The 26,774-nt window shown below is 38.7% G+C and overlaps 1 protein-coding gene across 4 annotated transcripts; it reads right to left on the reverse strand.

Annotated features, from left to right (window-relative positions):
• Positions 1-2,813: 2,813 nt before the first annotated feature.
• ZNF182 (zinc finger protein 182) lies at positions 2,814-26,469 on the reverse strand. 4 transcript variants are annotated; one of them, XM_040265857.1, is made up of 6 exons: positions 26,326-26,459; positions 25,935-26,117; positions 25,036-25,095; positions 10,409-10,541; positions 10,003-10,098; positions 2,814-5,377 (listed from the first exon to the last, which is right to left on the reverse strand). In XM_040265857.1, exons 3-6 carry the CDS (start codon positions 25,048-25,050, stop codon positions 3,747-3,749), a joined length of 1,875 nt encoding a protein of 624 aa, XP_040121791.1. In that variant the 5' UTR covers positions 25,051-25,095; positions 25,935-26,117; positions 26,326-26,459; the 3' UTR covers positions 2,814-3,746. The 4 variants fall into 4 exon arrangements, with proteins under 4 accessions (XP_040121791.1, XP_040121792.1, XP_040121793.1 ...); XM_040265858.1 differs by lacking the exon at positions 25,935-26,117 and having other exon boundaries at positions 26,326-26,469; XM_040265859.1 differs by having other exon boundaries at positions 10,003-10,095; positions 25,036-26,433.
• Positions 26,470-26,774: the final 305 nt, after the last annotated feature.

Here is a 26,774-nt window from a genome sequence, read left to right on the forward strand (position 1 = left end):
GTTTTTCTCCCTTGTGTTTTAGTCAGAATCCACCCCATCCAAATTTAAACTTTCAAGGACTTCCACTATATGGCCCCATTGCTTGTTTCTCTCTGTTCCCCAAAATTGAAACTGTGGTGTCAGTTTTCTAGTTGTTTGCTGCCAGTACAAAGATAAAGACTTTCTGCAATTTCAGCTTATATTTAGCAAGTTTGCTAAATTCACTTATTCAGAATGTATCTGTAGGTCCTTTGGGATTTTCTGTGTGTACATGTCATCTGCAGACACTGAGAGTTTTATTTATTCCTTTCCAGACATTACTCCTTTTTCTTATTTCACTGCCCAAGGCCTCCAGTACATTGTTGAATAGGAGTGGGCATAGCAGGTATCTTGTCTCAAGACAAGTTTTTACCATATCACCATTAAGTCTTTGCGGTTTCTTTTAATGCACCCTGTATCAGACTTAAGTAAGTTCTCTTCTAGTCCTAGTTCGTTAATTTATATTTGGAAAGGGTGTTGAGTTTTATGAGATCCTTTCTCTGCATCTATAGAGGTCATTATATTTTTCTCATTTATTAAATTATCAACTTTACTGTCAGAGTTTTTTCATAATTCCTTGATGTTTATATTAATTAAATCTGTAGTGATATCTACTATATCATTTCTGATTTGAAAATTTGTGTTTTCCTTTTTTTTCCTCCCTTGATCAGCCCAGGGTTTCTCACTTTAATCTTTTCAAAGAATTTGATTTTCTCTATTGCTTCATCACTTCTGAAGGACAAGAAAACAAATGTGATGGAGGAAGCTCCTAAGAAGTGTTAAACATAGGTAGTAAGTATGCTAGGAGCTTGAAATATGAGCAGATGTGTGAAGTACAGGTGATGAGTAAGCAAGCAGCTTTTGAGACGCAGGCAGAATTCCTAAGATGTGTTAAATATAGTCAGCAAGTAAGTTAATAGCTTGTAGGATGCATTAAAGAGAATAAATGAAATCTATGGAAGAAACAAGAGTTACTGAAATACAGGAATGTAAATATCAAGTCGATTTGGGGAAGGTGTCAGGGATACACTTGTCAGAGGGCCTTGCCCTCTCTGCATGTTGTTGACATGGAGGAACTGTTCATTGAGCTGTGTGTCCTGATCATAGGCTGCTCCCATCCCATATACCTGTGGTCACCAATGGGGGGCCTGGGGAAACTTCTGAGACCACCTCCCACTTCTTCCCTTCAGTTCTCATCAATACAAGCTTCTCCATCACTGAGACTCTGAGACCCTACAGCCCAACTCCACAGATCCCCCTCACTCACCACACATAGCACCTGGCACTCGCCTGGTCTGGTGGTCTGCCACACGTTGCCCACCCAGACTCTTCCTCTATGCACTTACTAAACACTCTGCCCCATTTTGTCATGAGCCTGACTGCTTTTCACTCTGCCCCATTCACCACTGTCACTCCCACTGTGCCTCATATTATTCCCAATTTACTCCACTTGGTCCACATTTCCAATATCCACCCTCTGTCTGCTCAAACTACTCACTCCCATTCTCCCTGGCATTGCTTACATTCAACTGTTTCTTCTCCAGTAACTCACTCTGTTGGATACTTCCATTTCTCTCTGCCCTGCCCTGTTTACCCCCACTCTGCCCCTCATCGACCCATTCCCATACTCGGCCCTTCATGGTCTTTCCCCCAATCCCATTCCATTTATCCGCATTCTGCTGTTCATCCCCACTCCTTTGCCTCTGGGTCCCTGCCTCACTCACCTCTGATTACCTACATGGCCCATCACATCAGATTGCCACCTGGGCTCCAGGAAGCAGGAGTCCAGAATCAACCCGAAGTGGCAAGACCTGACCACCCCTCCCCATTCTACTTAAGGGTGACCTTTGATGGGCCAAAATCCCAGGAATATTTTTCTATCAGCAGGAAGATGAATTTCCTTTTGTTTTTTAAGTATAATTGATTTACAATATTGTGTTAATGTCTGCATAGCTAAGTGATACATATTCTTTTTCATATTCTTGTCAGTCATGGTTTATTACAGGATATTGAATATAGTTCCCTGTGCTATAAAGTTGGACCTTGTTGTTTATCCATGCTAAATGTAATAGTTTGCATCTACTAACCCCAAACTCCCAGTCCGTCCCTCCTCTCCTCCTCTTCTCCTTGGCAACCCCAAGTCTGTTCTCTGTGTCTGTGACTCTGTTTTGTATGTGCTCAGTTGTGTCCAACTCTTTGCAACCCCAGGGACTGCAGCCCACCAGGTTCCTCTGTCCATGGGATTTTCCAGGCAAGAATACTGGAGTGGGGTGCCATTTCCTACTCCAGGGGATCTTCCCAACCCAGGAATCAAACCTGTGTCTCCTACACTGGCAGGTAGATTCTTTATCATTGAGCCACCTGGGAAGCCCTAAGCTCTACCTTAAGCATATCTATATTTAAATGTTATGAAATCCTGTATCTGGAATCTGACTTCCTTTAAACAGTAACAGAACAAAACATGTTGTTTAAAAGTTATTTTTTGAGAAGCTAGTACATCCACATAGTATAATTTTCAAAAGTTATCTCACTCCCAATTCTTTCCCTCAAGCCACCCACTTCCCCATCCCTTTCCCAGAGGTAATCAGGGTTCCCAGCTTCTTGTGTATCTTTCCAGAGATAGTTTATGCATATACACTCAATTATGTATTTACCATTTATTCTCCTTTTTATATACAAATGGCAGCATAGTATTCTCACTATCCTGCACCTTGCTTTTCTCACCCAATAATGTATGTTGGATATCATCCCGCATCACTACACAAATGGTGTCCAAGTTTATCTTTTTTTTTTTTTTTGGTCTACCTGAAAGGTTGCTGTATGAACATTCCAGGATTTCATGAGCCATGTGGAAAGCTTCCAACTTTTTGTTTTCACAAGCAGTACATCACTGAATACCTCTATATGTCTGTCTTTCGGTACATGCATTAGTATATACAGTCCTAGAAGTGGAACTGCTGGCTCAAAAGCCATGTGTGTTTTTGGTTTTGACTCTTTGCAATCATTCCTCCTTGAGTAAGTTTTCCTGGACTTGCTGTTTGCTGGAAGTTCATGTAGGGGAAGATATGGGGCCATGTTCTAGGCAGATCAGAGCTTTTACAACTGGAATTTTTTTTCCCATTTGGTAGTTCTTTCAGACTTCTCCAGAGTCAGTAAAGAGGGGCCAGCTGTTGGGTTCTTCACAAGAACACTCCCTTCTCTTTCCCTAACCCCTACCAACTGCTCCTCTCACAAGTATAGACTACTTTCTGCAAATATGGCTTGTCTGAGTACTTCCTTGTTGAGGCCCCTGCCTGTCTCTCTTGAGACTTCCATATGGGTTGAAGAGACATCCCACCAGCCCATGCTCTGTTACCACTGTTATGTATCTATATTATCTTGCACTTAGAGTACAGACTAAACTTGGCTAAGAGTCCTTACCAGTGCTATCTCACATCTGCAGCCTTGACCACTCCTCTCTAGCCTCTGAAATCTCCTTGGACTGGTGCTTGATTTCCTCTGCCTCTGGCAGCCCTCTCATCTGTTTTCAGCTATTTTCTAATTTTGTCAGATACAAAGTCCTTCCTTTTCTCCTTGTAGCTTCTGGGTGAAGACTGAGATGAAAAGAAAAAAAAAAAAAGGCTGACTTTACTCCTTATATTTAAACCAGAAGTCAGAATATACTTTTTAAATGTTTAATTAAACTGACAAAAATGTCCTTCAATGAACACAAATGCACCATCAACTCTCTAATGTGCAATGAGCTTGGACTTCCAAGAATGGCCTTTCCCATGGGCTTTCTTTCCTGTATGCGTTCTCTGATGTACAATAAGATTTGATTTTTGAGTAAAGGCTTTCCCACATTCTGTACACTTATAGGGTTTCTCTCCAGTATGAGTTCTCTGATGAACAGTGAATGTTGATTTTTCTCTGAAGGCTTTGCCACACTCAGTGCATGCATAGGGTTTCTCTCCTGTGTGTGTTCGCTGATGTATTATGAGTTGTGACTTCTGGCTGAAAGCTTTCCAACATACAGGACATTCATAGGGCTTCTCTCCTGTATGAATTCGCTGATGTATAATGAGCTTCGACTTTTCTCTGAAGGCTTTGCCACATTCATTGCATTTATAAGGTTTTTCTTCTGTATGTGTTCTTTGATGTATAATGAGATAAGATTTCTGGGAAAATGCTTTTTCACATTCATTGCATTCATAGGGCTTCTCTCCTGTATGACCTCTCTGGTGTAGCATGAGATAGGATTTCTGAGAGAATGCTTTCTCACATTCATTACATTCAAAGGGTTTCTCTCCTGAATGAGTTCTTTGATGAACACCAAGGTTTGACTTTTGGGTGAAGGTTTTCCCACACACATCACATTCATAGGGTTTCTCCCCTGTATGAGTTCGCTGATGCACAATGAGGGTTGACTTCTCGTTGAAAGACTTCCCACATTCCATACATTTATGAGGTTTCTCTCCTGTATGAGTTCGCTGATGTATAATGAGAGTTGACTTATCACTGAAAGTTTTCTTACACTCATTACATTCATGGGGTTTCTTTCCTGTATGAGTACTATGATGTATAATTAGATCAAGCTTCTGTATGAAAGATTCCCCACATTTGGTGCATTCATAAGTTTTTTCTCCTGTGTGGGTTTTCTGATGGACAATGAGGTTTGACTTCTGAGTGAAGGCTTTTCCACATTCATTACATTCATAAGGTTTCTCTCCTGTATGAGTCCTGTAATGTATAATGACAGTAGATTTTTCTCTGAAAGCTTTTCCACATTCTGGACACTCAAAGGGTCGCTCTCCTGTATGAGTTCTCAGGTGTATAATGAGCTGAGATTTTTGGCTAAAAGCTTTTCCACATTCTGTACATCCAAAGGGTTTCTCTCCTGTATGAGTTCTCCAATGTACAATAAGGTGTGACTTCTTGCTGAAAGTTTTCCTACAGGCAGTACATTCAAAGGGTTTCTCTCCATTTTTAATTCTCTGATGTAGACTAAGACCCTTCTTTTGCCTGAGGGTCTTCCCACACTCTTTATATCCATAAGGTTTCACTCTGGGAGTTTTTTTCTCATACTCAGTATGGAAGAATAATTTTGCACATCCATTATCATATTTCTTTCCCACAGAACTTCTACTATATAAGTCTAAATTATCAACCATATTATATCCAAATGATTCATATTTATGGGGCCTTTGTATCGAAGCGAAAAGGTTTGTACTCAGATAAAGTATGTTTCCAAGTTCATTATAGTCAAGGCCACTCTTACTGGTAATTGTTTTCTTGTCAGGGAATCCAACTTGCATCAGATATTTATCTTGGTCATCCTGATGCTGTCTCTCAATCTGTTCATCAACCTGGCAGGCTTCTTCTAGAAAGAAGTACAATAAACCACCTTTATACTTTGACATTATGGAATGGACCGTCTTTAGAAATGTTTTGCCATATGAAAGCTGATACTGATATGTCATTTTATCAGAGTTCCTGGAGAGAGAATCTTGATCATCAAATCCTGTTCTTTTACTTAACTCCCACTTGGCTAGCCTTTTTGTTACCAAGAACAATCTTATCCTAACACTTCAGTCTTTTTTACTTCTATTTTTATATCACTCTGGGGACCTTATCACCCTTTATCTTCATTTATCATATGAACTCTTAACTATTCCTGATATACTGTTGCTGTTAAGTCGCTTCAGTTGTGTCCGACTGTGCGACCCCATAGACAGCAGCCCACCAGGCTGCCCCATCCCTGGGATTCTCCAGGCAAGAACACTGGAGTGGGTTGCCATTTCTTTCTCCAATGCATGAAGGGAAAAGTGAAAGTGAAGTCAGTCATATCCGACTCTTAGCGACCCCATGGACTGCAGCCTACCAGGCTCCTCCATCCATGGGATTTTCCAGGCAAGAGGACTGGAGTGGGGTGCCATCGCCTTCTCCTCCTGATATACTACTTCCACCTAGATAGAAATGCAACACTGCAACTCATGGACTCAAATCTTCCAACAATCCTGAAATCCACATTTTCAGTAAAATGTGAGAGAAAGATCCAGAATAATTAACCTTACAAAAACAAAGAAACCTAATGATCTTTGCTGAATTTGGATTTTTGCATTCATCCGAATGATCTTTGCATTCATCCAAGTTTGCATTCACAGTTCTTCAATACCAACTTCTACTTTTGCCTATACTATTTCCACTAAAAACTACATCTATGATTAATCCAAATCCTTCCTCATGTTTCATCACCCACATAGCCCAGTCCTTCATGTTTTGCTATATTCATAATCTAGATTAAACTTTCAAGAAGCAGTTTAGTCTTTTCAAAAAAAGCTTACTCTGATTTTATATAACTTTAACTTTCATTAACTTCTAAAGTAGTCATTTAGATAGTTGAAAGCACAAAGCCTTGCTTTTAATGTATCAATTACAAGGTGCATATTACTCCACATTTTAATACCCCTGAATCCAGATTCACCTTACAATCAATGACATGTCATTAATTGGTAGCAAATTTTCTTTCTCAGTGGTGTGTTTTAAAATCAATGGTATCTTGGTCAGTAAATACTTTTTGCACATATATTGAATTTTTATTTTTTGTAGTTTAATTTTCTTTTCACCTTTTCCTAAAATTTTATATGAAAAATTTCAAACATACAGAAGAGTTGAAAGAAGAGTACAGTAACTACTCATATTACCACTAAGATTTAACAGCAACATTTTAGAGTAATACTGGATTTTAAAATGGATCATGCAGCTGTGGCTTCTCTTCCTATGACTTCCTTTCTTTCTTTAGTAAAGCACTAGTTCTTAACTGGGTGGGAACATCATAAAGAAAAGTTTTTACAAAATACATTGGATGGGATCCAAGTTCCACCAAGGATCTGCTGAATCTGGACCTCCTTAGGTGTTAAGAAGCAACACAGCACATGTGGCTAGGGCTGTAAGTTCTCTAGCCCAGGATCAAACCCTGGATCAGACTTTTACATGTTCTGTGACCTTAGGCATATTAGCTAATCTATTTTTATCTTACTTTCACATCTGGAAAACAGGAATTGTAACAGTATCCACCAAAATGTATGTCTACAGGATTAAATTAATTATAATAGGGCATGTATAGCACTTCAAATGTTTACTAGAACAACTACTACTATAATAATAGCTACTACTATTATGTTAAGAATTATTATACCATAAAAAGAAATAAGGACTGTCCCAGGATATTTAATATGTTCTTGAATTAAATGCAAAAAGATGAATAAAAATATGCACAGTAGACTACCATTTTCCATGGAGGAAATAAGTATTAAGTATATATTTAAAACAATATAGGCTCATTCTTTAAAAAACAGTAGGATAAACTTTCAAATTTTAATAAATGGTTACCTATGGGGTAAGGAAAGAGTAGGATGGAGAGGGAAAGAGGCTGGACTTCTTTGAATATACACTGTTCTCTAGATTTGATTCTGGAATCAAGTAAATATTTTACAAATATTTTATATAATCATAAAGCAAAACTGAAAATAAAAGGGTTACCTAATAGTAATAAGTATCAACTCATTCTGTATTTCCTAACAACTATGCTAAAAATTCTTGATTCTCAATGGCACCAACATGATGAGCTCAAGTGAATCAACCCACTGTACACATTCAGCAGTCTCAGAATAATACTAACAATACTACCATCAGATGTAAAATTAATAAATTAAAAAAATTTAAGCCCAGAATTCGATTTGGAAATATACATTTGAATACATGATGTATTTTCTCTTAAAAAATCTTTTACATAGTTCCTAGCTATGTCAATTTAATAAAAAGCCTAGAAAACAATTCCCTACTATCCAAACTGTGGTCACGAAACATTACCACTAAAAAGAACGAACCAAAGCTCCTTGGAGAAATGGCAGGTACAGGAAATACATAATATGAGCCTGGAATATCTTGTAACAACAGAAAGCAAGAAAGCTACCAAAGACTCAGGACCCAACTTAAAGGGGAATCCACTGGCCAGAGATGGAGCAGTTTGATTTATAATGAGGATAAGGCAATGGATCAAAACATAAAAGTGTTTAAATCCGTAAGTCCATAAATGATACTCAAAAAAGACGTATTAGGCACCTTTGAATGATGCAACAAAACCAACTCACTTTGAAAACTGGTAAATAAATGGAAAAATATATATAACTCATATATAATCAAATACAGTTGACCCTTGAACAACACAGGGGTTAGGGGCACTGACCCTCTGCACAGTTGAAAATCCAATTGTAACTTATTGGCCCTCCATACAGGCAGTTCCTCCTCCAAGTCTGTGGTCCCATATCTGTGGATTCACTCAACTGTAGATTGTCTAGCACAGTACTATTAGCACTGAAAAAGGCATAAAAGTGGACCTGCGTGCTTCAAACCTATGTTGTTCAAGGTCGACTGTAACAGATGGAGGGCAATCCCTCTTTATGGAAGTATTCCAGCTAATCAACAAAGAAGGAAAGTCCTTAAAAGTGCCAACTTACAAATGTAGAATGAATGATAGAAAATGCATAGTTTTTCCAACCATCTTAGTAATACAGTAAGCACACTACATATGAACCTTCAAGTTTCAAACTTTCAAAAGATGCAAATGTGCATTCACATGTCCATTCACGTAAGTCAGAGTAGTACCATATAGCTGATTGTGTTAGTTGGGTACCGAGGCTAACTTTGTTGGACTTATGAACAAATTGGACTTACAAATGCACTCTTAGAAAGGAACCTGTTCATATGTAGGGGACTTACTGTAATTGATTCAGGCAAGAATCATCAGTGAACATTAAAACCACTGGGTAAAAAATTTTTGGGAAACAGGATGTTCAGAGTTTGGCAGTTCCACAAAATGTTAAACAGTTATCACATAGTCTAACCATTCCACTATGTATGTACTCACAAAAAATGAAAATGTACATTTCAAAACTTCTGCATGAATATTCATAACAGCATTATATTTAATACATAAAAAGTGAAAATAACCTAAATGCCCATCAACAGATGAATGGATAAACAAAAGGTGGAATATCCATACAATGAAATATCATTCCACCATAAAAAGGGATGACACATACTACAATATGAATGAACCTTGAAACATACAAATGAAAGAAACTGGACATAAAATTCCACATTTTGTATGGTTCTATTTATATGAAGTGTCCAGAATAGGCAAAATTAGAGATAGAAAGTAGATTACTGCTTGCCAGAGGATGGGGGCTGGGGGATGGAGACTGACTGATAAGGGACAGGAGTTTCTTTGAGAGGTGATAATAATGTTCTAGAAATAGATAGTGAAGTTAGAATATTCTGTGAACATACTAAAAATCACTGAGTTTTTGAGTTTCACTTCAAAAGCATGAATTTTATTCTATGTGTATTATATCTTAATAAAGATATTTTTAAAGAGAATCAAGATGGTTTAGGAGACCAAATCTGATAGGAATATCTAAACTGGATAGAATCAGGTAATCCAATCCAGAATTAGATCACTAGTGCCTAGCCTGTGACTAATGTGGGCCTGGCCTCTGATGAGCAGTGGGAAATGAGAACAACAGAAGAGGCAGGGCTTGGGGCCAGGGGGCTGGCACTTATAAGACACCTGTATTACAGGGAAATGGGACTGTGCAGAAACTTATGGGTGAGCACCAACTTAAGGAGAGTGGCCTGGTGGGTGTAGAACAGGGGAGAAGGTGTTAGTCTTAGGTGTTGATATCCCTGTCCTCCATAAACCATCCCTGACATATTCCTGAAAGTCATTTCACAGACCCTCACCCCTGACTTCTGGAGAAGGCAATGGCACCCCACTCCAGTACTCTTGCCTGGAAAATCCCACGGACAGCGGAGCCTGGTAGGCTGCAGTCCATGGGGTCACTGAGAGTCGGACACGACTGAAGCAACTTAGCAGCAGCAGCAGCACCCCTGACTGACAAGCTGGGATCTCCTGCCCCCATAGCCTGGGTCAATGCCACTTACCTGGAAAGCTCCAAATTGGAATTTTTCCTTCTGGCAGGCATTGCTCTTCCACCTCCAATTTGAGGATAAGATCTGGTTTGGTAACATGATACCCTGCTAATGAGAAATGAAAGCAATACCTCCTTGGTCTTCAGAGATTCTAAGAAAAAGGAAGGTGGAGTGTGGGGCAGTACAAGGGATGTATCACTTGACACAATGGTAGTCAAACCAATTCACCTGGGTTTTGAGTTCCCAAGCACCTTGTCAGGAAAGCAAAGGAGGAAAAGGAACTCTGATCCTTGGAATTTAATGTCAAACTCTTCCATAGTTCAGAGGCCTAACAAGTTTCCAACTTGAGAAAGGAAAAGGCATTCTGTTGGACAGAGTAATCATAAATAGCAAAATTACCTGAGGAAGCCATTCTTACCTACAGAGACCAGGTTGCTATAGGTCTCCAGCATCACGTCTCTGTACAGGGTTCTCTGTGGAGGGTTCAGGTACTGCCACTCCTCCTGGGTAAAATCCACAGCCACATCCTCAAATGTCATGAGTCCCTGTAACTGTATATTCTTTTATTTGAAAACGCTGACCACTGAATGATAAGGATGGGATAAATGTAAGGGAACTTCTGTTTGGGTTCCCAGTTCACGATGATGACAATACAGGATGTCTATCAAGTTACTGACCTACTTGGTGGGGGGAAAAGAATCACAAGTCATGGTTGAGAAACTATCATACTAAATAATAGAATATTTAAGACAATGTGGTATTAGGATGGACAAGTAGTCCAGTAGAACTAAAAAGATAATCCAAATGTGTAGGGACACCTGACTAATGATAAAGTTGAAACTGCAAAATAGTGAGGAGAGGATGATATTTTCAAATAAATATAGATGGGTTACTGGATATCTATGTGGACCAAAAAAATTATATTTAACCCCTAACTCTCACCATACACAAAAATCAGCTACAGGTAAATTGTAAATCTAATATGAGAGGAAACACAATGAAGTATCTGGAGAATACTATAGGAAAATGTTTTTGTAAGATTAGGGTAGGGAAAATCAAAAACAAAGACATGAAAAGCACTACTCATAAAGGAAAAGATATATGTTACAAGATTAAAAATACAGCAGTAAGAGAAGAGGAACTAAAAATAAAGAGCCTCTTGATGAGGGTGAAAGAGGAGAGTGAAAAACCTGGCTTAAAACTCAATGTTCAATAAATGAAGATTACGGCATCCAGTCCTATCACTTCATGGCAAATAGATGGGGAAAAAGTTGGAAACAGTAACAGATTTTATTTTCTTGTGCTTCAAAATCACTGCAGACCGTGACTGCAGCCACGAAACTAAAAGAAGCTTGCTCTTTGGAACAAAAGCTATGACAAACCTAGACAGTGTTTTAAAAAGCAGAGGCATCACTTTGCCAACAAAGATCCATATAGTTCAATCCCTTGTCCAGGAAGATTCCACATGCCACAGGGCAAGTTGCATCACAACTACAGAGCCCACGTGCTACAACTCCTGAAGCCTGCATACCTAGAGTCCATGCTCTGCAACAAGAGAAGCCACCACAATGAGAAGCCCATGCACGGCAACTAGAGAAAGCCCGTGGGTAGCAACAAAGACCCAGCACAGCCACAAAGAAATAAAAATTTTAAAATGCATACCAAAAATCTTAAAAAAAGAATATACAGTACTGTTAGAAAAAATACAGCAGTAAAAAGGTAAGTATAGATGGGGAGATTATCTTCAGCTTTCTTAAGTGATAAAGGGTTCTTATCTGGAACATATAAAATAACCCCTACAAATCAAAAGAAACACAAGCAGCACAGAAAAATAGACAAGAGATGTGAATACTAAAATGAAAAACATATGGACATATGTTCTGTGAACAGAAGAAAATGTACTTAACCCCATTAGCACTTAGGTAAATGAAAATTTAAGCCCCATTGAGACACCACTTGGCACTCACCAGAAGCATTATAATTACATGATTAAAATGCCATAAAACTGTGTGGACATGGGAACTCTCACACACTGTTAACAGGAATATAAAAACTGGTATAACTGCTTGGGAAAACAGTTGCATTGTTTACTAAAGTCAATGACTGCAAATACTGTGATCCAGCAACACCTTACAGAAAATCAGGCACATGTACTCTAGAAAACAAGTAGAAGGATGTTCACAGGAGGAATATTTCTAACGCTAAGTTGTGGGGAAAACCCAAATGTCCCTCAGCAATACAATGGGCAAATTGTGGCACAATCTTTCAAAGGAATACTAAGTGGTAACGAAAAGGAATGAACTACAACTGCATATCCAACACAGATGAATGCCACAGATGTACTAATGAGCAAAAGAATCCAAACACAGAAGAGACATACTGCATGATTCTGTTTATATACAGGAAGAGAACAGGCAGGCCTAATCCATGCTGTTAGAAGTTAGGAAGTGGTTACCTTTGGGGCTGGTATTGATTGGAACAGCATGAAGGGGGATTTGGAGGTCCTGATTATGTCCTAATCTTGACCTTGTTTCCAGGAGTGGCTCCACAGGGTGTTCACTTTGTCATAATTCATCAAGCTGTACACTTATAAACCATACTTCATGTATGTTATAATTGTATACCTAAAATTATTTTTGACAAATGCAAAGACACCAATGGAAAATGGGAGTTCCCATTTCAACAAATGGTATTGGAACAACTGACTATACATATGCGAAAACAAGAACTTCAATCATACCTCCAACATACATAAAAATTAACTCAAAATGGATCACAAACCTAAATGTAAAATCTAAACCTACAAAATTTTTAGAATAAAATATAGGAGAAAATCTTTGCCAAGTATTTCTCTGATGTGACACCAAAAGTCAAGACACTGTTAAAAGAATAAAAACCCATGGAATGGGAGAAAATCTTTACAAATTGTGCATCTGACAAAGAAGTTGTATTGAGAATACAAAAGAACTAGAACTCTCAAAACTTAAAAAAAAAAAAGCCAAGAGACAGACTTTATCAAAGTTAAATGGCAAATAAGCACATACCAAGATGCTCAACACCATTAGCCATGAGGAAACCAAATCAAAATCACAATGAGCTGCCACTACATACGTATTAGAATGGGAAAAACATGACAATGGCAAGTGCTGGTGATGATGTGGAATAAACAAAGTCTCATTTATCAGAGATAGAAATGCAAAGCGGCACAGACACTTTGGAAAACAGTTTCCAGTTTCTTATGAAGTTAAGCATATACTTCCATAGTATCTACAATCCAACTCACAGGTATATTTACCCAAGTGAAATGAAAACTTATGTAAATCCCAAATTCTGTACATGAACATTTAGAAAGCAGCTATATTTGTAATCACCAAAATATGTAAATAACTCAAATGTTATTCAACCTGTGAAGGAATAAACTAATACATATAATGGAATCCAACTCCACAATAAAAATGAAAGAACTAATGATACATGCAAAAACATGGGTGAACCTCAAATGTATTATGCTAAGTGAAAGTAGCCAGACTCAAAAAGCTACATACTATATAGTAGTAGTAAGTAGTGTTAGTCACTCAGTCATATCTGACTCTTTGTGACCTCATGGACTGTAGCCTATGAGGTTCCTCTATCCACGGGATTCTTCAGGCAAGAATACTGGAGTGGGTTGCCATTCCCTTCTCCATGGGATCTTCCTGACCTGGGGATTGAACCCAGGTCTCCTGCATTGCAGGCAGATTCTTCACCATCTGAGCATACTATATGATTTCATTTCTATAACATGGAAAAGGCAAAACTATAGAGACCAAAAATATATCAATGATTACTAGGGGCCAGGGTGTGGCAAGGAGTGAACTACAAAGGGGAAATATAGTTGACCCTTGAACAATACAGGTTTGAACTACATAGGTCCACTTATATGCAGATTTTTTTTCAATTAAATATATTGGCAAATTTTTGGAGATTTGCAACAATTTGAAAAACTCACAGATAAACTGTGTGCCGAGAAATATAGAAAATATTAAGAAAAAGTCTTGAAAAAATAGTATATATGTAGATACTGTTCTATCCTTGCATAGATATAAGGTGATTTTTTTTTTTTTTTGCCACACTATGTGGCTTGCAGGATCTTAGTTCCAGGCCATGGAGTTAAACTCTGGGCCCTCAGCAGTGAAAACTCAGAGCCTTAACCAGAAAGACTGATGTGAAGTGCTCTTCTCTGTTTCGCCTAACTCAGAACTCAGGCCAAAAAGCAGTAGGCATTGCTCTAAAAGACTGCAAGGCAAACTAACAACCCACAGATGCCTGGGGCCAAAGATTACAGTCCAGACAGACAACAGACTGCCTAAGGCCTGAGATTCTGTGGGAAATTGGGATATTCAAAAACACCCACATACAGGGAAAGGTAGAAAGCCACATACATGCCCAGGATAGGACTTAGGCTCAAAAAAAAAAAAAAAAAAAAAGACGTGAGAAGACTAACTGCTCTAATTCTTCATGAGCATAGAAAGATGAAAAGCTTCCAAATTCTTACAGGAATTGAATGTAAAATTGACACATAAACTTATTTAAGATTGTACAAAATAGGAAAATGAAGACTAATCTCACTTATGAACAACAGTGTAAAAATCCTTAATAAAATACAGTTGATCCTTGAACAACTGAGGGTTAATCCCCATATAACTTATATTGGCCCTCCATATCAGAGGTTCTTCCACATCTGTGGATTCAACCAACTCCACAGGACTGTGTAGTACTGTAGTACTCACTATTGAAAAAATCCACATGTAAATGGACCCGAACAGTTCAAACCCACCTTGTTCAAAAGTCAGCTGCATAAGCAAACAATAGATCCACATTAAGACAATAATACATCATGACCAATTAAGATTTATTCCAGCCATATGATGATAGTTCAATATTAGAATATTCATTAACATGAATCACCATTAAACAGACCTAAAGAAAAAACTTATATGAATATAACTAATATAAGAAATGCTAATACAAAAATATTAAAACAGAATACCCAATCCTGATCAACAAAAACTACAGATTAAAATAAATGATAATTTCCTTAAAATAACCAAAGATAGATAAATACTGGTAAATAAGATAGGAAGGAGGGAAGGAATGAAGGAAAGATTAGAATTGAAGGTAGGAATGGAAGGAAGGAAAGGCAAACTGGAATGGAAGAAAAGAAAGGATGGACAGAGGGATGGACTGGACTGGAAAGAAGGACAGAATGTATGTTTTGCATAGGGGCCTTGGATCACCATGGATAATGTAATGATGTGATTTAGAGTTGGGGCTGGCTATACCAGAAAGATCAACTACATAATTTAGGGTGGGGGCTTTGGGTCACTCCCAGAGGGCTGGACAGAGAGAGCAACCACATAGACAATCACGCCTATAAAAGTGGAAGTGAAGTCGCTCAGTCGTATCCGACTCTTTGTGACTCCATGGACAGTAGCCTGCACCAGGCTCTTCCGTCCATGGGAATTTCTAGGCAAGAGTACCGGAGTGGGTTGCCATTTCCTTCTCCAGGGAATCTCCCTGACCCAGGGATCGAACCCAGGTCTCCTGCATTGTAGACAGACGCTTTACCATCTGGGCCACCAGGGAAGTCTATAAAATGAAGCCCTAATTAAAAACTGAATACTGAAGCTCACCAGAGCTTCTCTGGTTGACAGAATTCCATGTGTACTACCACACATCAATACCAATTACACAAAGTCATGCATCTTGACCTCATGGGGAGAGAAAAATGGAAGCTCCATGTTTGGTACTTTCTGGGGATCTGCCCTATATACTTCTCTCTTTGGTAGGTTCCAATCTGTGTCCTCTCCCTGTAACAAGCCATAGCCATGAGTATTACTGCTTTCAGTGAGTTCTCTGACTCCTCCAGTGAACTGTCAAACCTAAAAGTGACCTTGGGGACCCCCCAAACTTGCAAGTGGTGTTCAGAAGTGAGGGTGGTCTCTTATCAGGACAGTTTTCTCTAACTTCAGAGTTGTCAAACTCTTCATAGATAGAATGACACAAAGTCACAAAGATGCAGTTATCCCTAAGTTAATTTATAAATTTAATGTGATCCCAATTTAAAACACAAGCTTCTTAATGGTACTAAACAAGGTAGTACTAAAGATCATATCAAAAAATAAATATGCAAGAATAGCTAGAAAACTTCTGGAAAAGAAAAACTGTCTAGGGAGGAAGCAGCCCTACCAGATACCAAAACATATTTTGATACAGGCATTCTATCAAAGCACAGGGTTCGAAAGACCCACTTTTTAATAAATGGTGCTGAGTTAACTCAAAAGCCATTTTGGAAAGACTAGATTGGATCCACATCTCATTGCATAAGGTATAAACACCAAATGGATCAGAGGCCTAAATGTAAAAAAAAAAAAAAAACTAAACAAAGTACTAGAAGAAAGCATGGGTGAATGTCCATATAACCTGGATGATGATGTTGTTGTTTACTCACTCAGTGGTGTCTGACTCTGCGACCCTATGGACTGTAGCCCACCAGGCTCCTCTGTCCATGGGGATTTCCAGGCAAGGATACTGAAGTGGGTTGCCATTTCCTTCTCCAGGGGATCAAACCGACATCTGCAAGTTTCCTGCACTGCAGGAGGATTCTTTACTGCTGAGCCACCAGGGGCAGGGAAAGACTTTCTAAATATGAATAAAAATCCAGATATAATAAAAGATTAATAAACATAACCACAAAATACAATATAAAAACACTTTGGTAAGTCCAAGGACAAAGCAGGGGTGAAATTTGTTGCAACATATATCACAAATAAAGACTGGTATAACATATATCACAGATAAAGATTAATATCCTTAACATATAAAGAACTCTTGAAAATCAAGGGGGAAAAAAGGACAAATACCTGACAGAAAATCAGGCAAAAAATGTAAGACAATTAACAAGAGAAATAAAAATACCTCTTAAATATATGAAATTATATTCAACTTTACTCATAATAACAGAAATGGCAATTAAAACTAAATAGAGATACCATTTCTTATCTAGCAGATTGGAAAAAGTTTAAAAGCCAGACAACATACTCTATTGGTATAGTCACAGAGAAACAAGGCACTATCATACATTGTTGGTAGGAATATAAAACAGTATAACTTATATAGAAGGGAATTTAGCAATATATAATCAACTGTATTTACCCTTTGATCAGCAATGCCACCTGTAGAAATTTATATAGAAGATATACCTGAATGAAAAGGAAATAATTTATGCACAATACATTTCATTTCAGCATTATTCTTTTTAAAATTTTATTTATTTATTTATTTGGCTGTGCCAGGTCTTAGTTGTGGCATGTGGGATCTAGTTCCCTGACCACGGATCAATCCAGGGCCCCCTGCACTAAGAGTGCAGAATCTTAGCCACTGGATCACTGGGGAAGTCCCCAGCATTATTCTTAATTGCAAAATACTGGAAACAACCAAAAGTCACACATACATAGGAGAATGATTGAACAAACTGGTGCATCCACTAATGGAATACTATGCAACCGAAGAAATGAATGAAACAGAAATATAACAATCCTAAAGTTCATATAAAAGTCACAAAAGACCTGAATAGATAAAGCAATCTTGAGAAAGAACAACAAAGCTGCAGGAACCACACTCCGTAATTACAAATAAACTGTAGTCAAAGCTATAGTAATCAAAATAGCTTGAGTTGATTGAATCAAAATAGTAATCAGAATACTTGCATAAAAACAGACACATAGATCAATGGACTAGAAGGCCCAGAAATAAACCCATGCATATATGGTCTATTAACTTATGACAAAGGAGCCAAGAATATACAATGTGGAAAAGATAGCCTCTTCAATAAATTCTAAAATAAATTCTGTTGGGAAAAATTGGACAGCTACATGCAAAAGAATGACACTGGAACACTATCTTATACTACATGCAAAAATTAACTCAAAATGGTTTAAAGACTTGAATATGGGACCCAAAACCATAAAATTCCTAGAATAAAACATAGGTGGTAAGCTCCTTGACATCAGTTTCAGCAATGATTTTTTTGGTTAATAACAAAATCATTGGTTTAATGATTAACACCAAAAAGCAAAGGCAATAAAAGCAAAATTCAACAAATAGGACTACATAAAAATAAAGCGCTTCCATACAGCAAAGGAATCCATCAAGAACATGAAAAAACCACCTACCAAACAGGAAAAAGCATCTGCAAATCATATAAATTATAAGGGGTTAATATCAAAAATATATAAAGAACTCACAACTCAGCATCAAAAATAAACCCAGTATCAAAAAAAAAAACAATTAAAAAATAAGCAGGGACTTTTCCCTGGTGGTCCAGTGGTTAAGTCTGCCTGCCAATGCAGGGAACATGTGTTCGATTCTGGTCTGGGAAGATTCCACATGCTGTGGAGCAACTAAGCCCATGCACCACAATTACTGAGCCCTTGCTTTAAAGCCCCTGCTCTACAACAAGAAAAGGAACTGCAATGAGAAGCCCATGCATCACAACTAGAGAGTGGCCCTCATTGGCCAAAACTGGAGAAAGCCTGGGTGCAGCAATGAAGACCCAGTCATAAATATTTTTTTAAATCAAAACAAAAATAAGCAGAGGATCTGAAGAGACATTTTTCCAAAGAATACATTCAGATGGCCAACAGGCACATGAAAAAATGCTCAACATCACTAATCATCAGAGAAATGCAAATCAAAACCACAATAAGCTATCACTTCACACCTGTCAGAATAGCTATTATCTAAAAGATAAGCAATAGCAAGTGTTGGCAAGGATGTGGAGAAAAGGGAATCCTTATGCAGTGTTAGTGAGAATGTAAATTGGTGCAGCCATTATGTAAAATAGTATGGGGATCCCTCAAAAAGTTAAAAATAGAATTATCATATGATCCATCCATTCCTTTCCTGGCTATTTATTCAAAGGAAACAAAAACGCTGACTGGAGAAGATGTATGTACCTCCATGTTCACAGTAGCATTATTTACAATAACCAAGACATGGACATTCCCTGAGTATCCACTGAAGGATGAACGGATACAGAAAAATGTGATAGACACACATACACAAATGGAATGTTATTCAGCCATATAAAAGGAGCTCTTGCCATTTGTGACAACATGGATGGATCTTTAGGGCATTATACTAAGTGAAATTAGTCAGAGAAAGTTAATACCATATGATCTCACTTGTATGTGGAATCCAACCAACAAAAGAACCCTCATAGACACAAAAAACAGATTGGTAGTTGCAAGATGCAGGTGGTGATGGGTGGGGACAGACAAAATTGGTAAAGGTGGTCAAAAGGTACAAACTTCCAGTTATAAAATATCTGTAAGTAAGTCCTGGGGATGTAATGCACAACATGATGACTACAGTTAATAATACTGTATTGTATATTTAAAAGTTGCTAACAGAAGAAATCTTGAAAGTTTTCATCATAAGAAAAAAATGAGTAACCATGGTCATGACTGTTAACTAGACTTACTGTGGTGATCATTTTGGAATATACACAAGTACTGAATCATTATGTTGTACATCTGAAACTAATGTATATGTCAATCATATCTCAATTAAAATGAATGAGGACAATATTTGTAAACATACATGGAGCAACTTTCAGGATATATTGTTAAGGGAAAAAAGCAAAGTGCAAAAGAATCTATAAATAAAGTATACCACCTTTTTGAGTAATATGAAAGGGGAAATCATCACATGAGTTCATCATGAAAAATGCCAGGTTGGATGAAGCACAAGCTGGAATCAAGATTGCTGAAGAGAAATATCAATAACCTCAGCTATGCGGATGACACCACCCTTACAGCAGAAAGTGAAGAAGAACTGAAGAACCTCTTGATGAAAGTGAAAGAGGAGAGTGAAAAAGTTAGCTTACAACTCAACATTCAGAAAACTAAGATCATGGCATCTGGTCCAATCACTTCATGGCAAACAGATGGGGAAACAATGGAAACAGTGATAGACTTTATTTGGGCTGGGGGCTCCATAATCACTGCAGATGGTGACTGCAGCCATGAAATTAAAAGATACTTGCTCCTTGGAAGAAAAGCTATGATCCACTTAGACAGCATATTAAAAAGCAGAGACATTACTTTGCCAACAAAGCTCCATCTAGTCAAGGCTATGGTTTTTCTAGTAGTCATGTATGGATGTGAGAGTTGGACTATAAAGAAAGCTGAGCACCTAAGAATTGAGGCTTTTTTGAACTGTGGTGCTGGAGAAGACTCTTGAGAGTCTCTTGAACTGCAAGGAGATCCAACCAGTCCATCCTAAAGGAAATCAATCCTGAATGTTCCCTGGAACGACTGATGCTGAAGCTGAAACTCCAATACTTTGGCCACCTGATGCAAAGAACTGACTCACTAAAAAACCCTGATGCTGGGAAAGAATGAAGGCGGGAGGAGAAGGGGATGACAGAGAATGAGATGGTTGGATGGCATCACTGAATCGATGGACATAAGTTTGAGTAAGCTCCAGGAGTTGGTGATAGACAGGGAAGCCTGACATGCTGCAGTCCATGGGGTCGCAAAGAGTCAGACCCAACTGAGGGACTGAACTGAACTCAAAGGGGAAATTTTTAAAATATACCTTTATCTGCTTCTTTTAAAAAGAAATGTTATAAGCATAAATCAGGAACTAACAAGACTGGTTATCTCCAAGGTAGAATAAGAATTAGGTATTAGGTACAGGAAGAGGTGACAATTCTGTGTATATATTTCTGTCTTCAAATCATATTAACATTTTATATACAGTATAAAGGATAAAGTTAAATCAACAAAGATGGAAAGAAATAAAATCAAAATGGAATACAAACAGAAAAAATGAACCTAACTGTATACCAAATAAATAACATAACCACACTATATAGGAAAAAATCAAAAGGAAAAATTAATTCATGTAACTTCTAAACAGAGTACTTTGATTACATATCCTCAGTATAAAAGGCATGCAAACAATTCGTGTACTGTACTCAATAGGTTGATTTTTCACAGGTGTGTAGGAATTCTGAGCCTATCTTCTGTATATTGTAAGACTAAGAAAATGAATCAATATATTGATGTTAGGAGCCAGTGCTCTCACTGTTGGTGAAGGGAGATGCAAATATGGAGTAAGAGAGGCCTAGGAAGATTCCTGGGATATTGCATAAATTCAAGCTGTGCATGTATGTATGTATTTGTATACACAGACATACAGAGACACAGTTCACTGAAAAGACCTAGAAGTAATGATGCCCCAACAGCAATGAACACACCTACCATCCAGATTTTGATTTCTATATATAATTTTTACTAACAGGAACCAGTGCTGCTTGGAGAAATGGCTGATTCTAGGCCTGGGGTAGGAAAAGTAAAAGATGGAAGCTGGAACATCTTATTATGTCGGCACTAAGGTAGTGCTCAGAAAAGTATCAGAATGTGACAAAAGGACACAAAAGCCAGCTAGGGAACCCCCCCTGGATAACTCAGGGGCAAGTAAGCAGCAAAATAAATAATGACAATTATAACAGATTATAATCTACTGAAAAGTTAAAATCCATAAAAATTAAAATTCTGTATTAATGATATAAATAAAGAAGAGGGAGCCCCACCTCCTAACACCACCACTGACCTTGGGCATTAGGATTCCAACATGTGAAGTTTGGGGGCACACAAACATCCAGACCATAGCAAAGGTCAACAAACAAAAGATCAATCATATTTCTATATACTAGCAATGAATACTTGAAACTGAACTTTTAAAAACAAAACCATTTACAGTGGCTTAAATAATGAAGCATGCCATATTGTTGTGGAATGAACTGTGCCCCCCCTAAAATTCTTAAGCTGAATGCCCAAACCCCCAGTGTGACTGTATTTGGAGACAGGGTCTTTAAGAAGGTAATTAAGGTTAAATGAGGTCATAAGAGTGGGACCTGATCCAACAGGATTGGTGTCCTAAAAATAGGAAGAAACACCAGAGCTTCCTCTCACTCTGCAGATGCACAAAGGAAAGACTATGTAAGGACAGTGAGAAGCCAGCTGGCTATAAGCCAGGAAGAATGTCCTCACCAAAACCAACTCTGATCTGGGACTTCTAGCCTCCAGAACTGTGAAAAAATAAATTTCTGTTGTTTAAGCCACCAAGTCTATGACAGCCTGAGCAGACTGACACACATATACAGAATCTGTATGTTGAAAATTATAAAATGTTGATGGAGTCAGTAAATGAAGATCTAAATAAATAAATTGAGAGGTAAATAAATACTGTGTTCATGGACTGGAAGACGCAACATGATAAAGACGTCAAGTCTCCCCAAACTGATCTACAGGTTTAACTCAATTCCTATCAGAATCCCAGCAAGATCATTTTTAGACATGTAAACAAGATTATTCTAAAATGTACATATAAAGACAAAGGCACAAGAATAGCCAAAAAATGTTGAAAAAGTAGAATAAAGTTGGAGAAATCATACTACTTGATTTCAAGACCTATCATAAAGCTGCAGTAATGAAGACAGTGTGGTACTGGCAGAGGATTAGATACACAGATCAACAGAACAGAAGACAGTCCAGAGATAGATCCCACAAATATGGCCAACAGATTTTTGACAAAACCATAAAATCAATTCAATGGAGAAAAGATGGTCCTTTCAACAAATGGGGGTTAGAACAAATAGAAATCCATTTGCAAAATTATGAACCATGACCTAATCCTTACACCTTACATAAAAATTAACACAAAATGGATCTTGAGTCTAAATCTTGAGTAAACCTAAAATTATAAACATTATAGGAGAAAATCTTCATGACCTAGTGTGATATTGTGACTCATAATAAGAAATTAATTTTGGGTCTTAGCCCCCAAATTCTGGCAGAAAGAGCTCCTGAAACCCTTAGAGTATCTCAAGCAAGGAAAGCAATAAAAGTGTCTTTTGGTATATTAATGAGATGACTTTAGGACCCCACCTAAGGAGGGGGAGCTGGTGGCCAGCCACGTGATTAAAGGACTGGAAGTTTTACTCCCACTCCCCCAACTTTGGGGATGGGGAGAGGGACTGGAGTTTAAATCAAAAGTTAATTGCTAAATAAATAACAACAACAAAGCCAATGGCCAATGAGTTAACCAATCATGCCTATGTAAAGAGTTCAGTTCAGTTGCTCAGTTGTGTCCAGCTCTTTGCGACTCCATGGACTGCAGCATGCCAGGCTTCCCTGTCTGCATAAAAATCCAAAAGGACTGGATTCAGAGAGCTTCTGAATTGTAAACACATGGAGGTGCTAGGAGAGTGGCACACCTGGACCTGGAGGAGGTGTGGAAACTCCTCCCCATATACTTTGCCTTTACATATCTCTTCCATCTGCATGTTCATCTGTGTACTTTAATATATCCTTTAATAAACTGGGAAACATGTTTCCCTGAGTTCTGTGAGCCACTGTAGCATATGAATCTAACTCGAAGAGGGGGGTCACTGGAAGCTCTGATCAATAGCTGGTTGTACAGAAGCACAGGTGATAAGCACTGGGCTTTTGACCAGCATCTTAAGTTGGGAGGTGGGGCAGTCTTGTGGAACTGAGTCCTTAACCTACAGGATCTGACACTATCTCCAGGTGGACAGTGTCAGTATTAAGTTGTGGAACACCCAGCTGGTGTCACAGAGATTTGTTTGTTGTGGGGGGAAACCGCCACACATTTGGTGACCAGAAGTATCAGAAGTGTTATTTGTGAGAGTAAAGGAAAACTTATGGGAGTGACACAGTAGGAAAGAACTGGGCTTTTCTCTACATAGGAGATACAAGACTAGAGTTTTTCCATTTTAATTGAGGCAAAGAGTTCTTAGACCTGACACTGTTAGGGGAAGCACACTGACTGAAACCGCCCACCTTGGCCAGGGACCATAGTAACTATTTGCATGAGCTGTTTTACGAAAGAAGGTCCTGCTAAGGAACACGGAACTAATAAGCTACCACCAACCCGAAAGAGTTCGGGAAAGGTCAAAAGGAGACACCACATGTCTGACCACCTCCCAGAATCCTTCTCTCTGGCATACATCTTGGCTGAACAAGGCGTGCATCACCAGAAAGGACTCTGAGTCAGAATGATTGGCTAAAGACAACCCAGAAACCATAAAATCCCATCACCATAAAACCCGAGACTGCAAGCCATGTGGCAGAGCTATTCTCCTGGGTTCCCTTACCCTACTGCTCTCTACCTGGCTGCCCTTTCCCAGTAAAGTCTCTTGCTTTGTCAGCACATGTGTCTCCTTGGACAATTCATTTCCGAGTTTTAGACAAGAGCCCAGTTTCGGGCCGTGGAAGGGGTCTCCCTTCCTGCAACAACACCAAAAGCACAACCCATAAAGGAAATAGTTTATAAAGTGGACATTTTCAAAATTAAAAATTCTTGCTCTGTGAACAACACAATTAAAAGACAAGCCACACACTTGGAGAAAATATTTACAAACCATGTATCTGACAAAGGACTTGTACACAGAATATAAAAAGAACTCTCAAAACTCAATCGTGAGAAAAACAATCCAATTTAAAAATGGGCAGAAGACTTGATCAGACACTTCACCAAAAAGGATATGCAAAAAGTAAATAAACCTATATAAAGATATTCAATATCACTGGCCATTAGAGAAATGCAGATTATTCTGTGATTGAAAACAACTCCACCACCTAAAGGAAGATTCAGCAAATAAATGATTTGAAAGGCAATTGCAGGAAACTTTTACTTCCCTTAGGACTTGATGTGTTCTCTTGGAAGAGTAAATGGAGCCAGATTTCCTCTGGCTGCCAGAGGCTCAAAGAGAAATTTGCAACTCAACTAATACTGTAATGTGTAACTGTCTGTTACACCCTAAGTCATGTGTCTACATTTTAATTTGGCCTTTGCTGTCTCTCATTTTCCCTGATATTAACACTTATTTATAAATAATCTATTTTATGTTTGAGATTCCAACATTGCTGAACACATCCATAGTAAAATAAAAGGAAGAGACAACATCCTTACCTGGGGTTCGGCCATTCCCTCCTCTTCTTGGGAAAAAACAAGAGATGTGTGAAGACTGAGCTAGAAGAGTGGAGAAGTGTAGAGCATATGAGAGACCCCATCAGGCTTCCAGTGCCCAGAAATATCTGCCTAGAAATCCCCTCACACCAGCTGGGCACATGGCTGCTCTGTGGAAGTTTAGGAAACCATGTGGTTTTAACAACCACTTGTGTATTCTTGAGTCTTTTTTTCATGCAAAAACAAAAGTTTTCTTCTGTATATATACTTGTGTACTGACTCAGAAACTGTATTTCTAGGTATTTTCCTTAATGAAATAAATAATGGATCACAATTTCTCCTTAAGTAGCTTCACCTCAGCATTGACTTTTAACAATGCCAAACTTACGATCCATAATAAGGGATTAAATTCTATGTAGCTATTAAAATAATCTTGTATGGAACTGTACACTTATTATCTGTTTATTTTTCTGTACGTTTCTAAATTACAAGTATTTTAAATGTTACACAATAAATTTTTAAGCTGAATCATAATAACTTCTAAATGAAAAAAAGCTAAGTTATGAAACTGCAGGAACCCATGCGTTAAATGTTTAAAAATGCATACACCTTATACACACTAAAAAATGTCTACGAATTACAATATAAATATAGGGGCATAAAATTAGTTCCTTTTTATTTTCTTCTCCTCTCATTGCTAATCAATCTACAATGCAAATGTTACCTACTTTTAGATCTCAAAAAGAAATTGAACTTTAAAATTATTATTCCCATGCGTTTTAAGCCAGATCACCCCAGAATCCACACCACCAGTCCCTGCCCAACCTTCCCAAGCCCCAAACTCTGGGCGAGGCCCTTTATTGGGTGTGTACTCTCTGGTGCCTCTTCTTGCTTCTCCTCACCTCACTGGGGCCGTCTAGCCCAGGAGTCAGAAGGAAGCCCTCGGGTGAAGATTCACTTCAACTGGAGCATTCAAAACAGGCCCCTACCTAGGGGGCTCGGAAAAGGGAATATGGGCAGGAGAGATGGGGGCGCCTAGGCAGAAGCTTGAGGATGCGTATAAACGCTTAGCGCAGGTCACTGTGCTAGAAAATGTGTAAAAGTCAACATTTAGTAAGCCCTATTCAACCCTGACTAGCCCCATAACTTTGTCTACAACTGAGCCCACAAACCCTCATTCGCTGACCTCTTGGCCCACCATCACTCACCCCACAACCTCCCACGTCAATGACCCCCCAAAACCCGCTTCATTCGTTCCCCAGAACTCCCCATCACTCAGCCCATCATCCCTACCACTCGCTCCCTCAACCTCTTTCTCGACAACAGATTTTCTGCTCGGTGCAGAGGAGACAGTTACGAGAACTAGCGCCGGAGAAGCACTTCCGCTTTGGGACCAACTCAGGCTCCACAGCCCAGAGGGCTGCAGCAGCCGGGTGTGCGCAAGCTCAGTGGAGCCTTTGAGCCCGCGTCCGCCAATAGTCAACATGGGGCCCCCTCCCGCCGGCCGGACGCGAACGCAACGGGGCCGCAGCGCAGGCGCAGAAGAAAATGGCCGCTCCGGTGACGTCACTGCTCTGACGCGATGGCCGCGCCTACCGCTTCTCCCTTCTAGGGATGCAGTTGTAGAACAGGTGTTTATCATCTACAGAGGCCGTCATTCCTAAGACTCCAAAGACCGGTTTCCTTATTGCGGGAGGGGAAATGCCTAATTAAGGAAAACGCTAGCAGGCGGGAATTTGATG

This window comes from Oryx dammah, unplaced genomic scaffold (genome assembly GCF_014754425.2).
Source record: "Oryx dammah isolate SB20612 unplaced genomic scaffold, SCBI_Odam_1.1 HiC_scaffold_23, whole genome shotgun sequence".
NCBI classification, from domain to species: Eukaryota; Metazoa; Chordata; class Mammalia; order Artiodactyla; family Bovidae; genus Oryx; species Oryx dammah.

Excerpts from the sequence above, each read along its gene's own strand:
- ZNF182 (XM_040265858.1), bottom strand. Across the intron at positions 10,099-10,408 it reads TAGCAACCTGGTCTCTGTAG|CAGGGTATCATGTTACCAAA; the intron begins GTAAGAATGGCT and ends ATTTCTCATTAG. Across the intron at positions 5,378-10,002 it reads TCCAATTTGGAGCTTTCCAG|AAGAAGCCTGCCAGGTTGAT; the intron begins GTAAGTGGCATT and ends ACTTCTTTCTAG.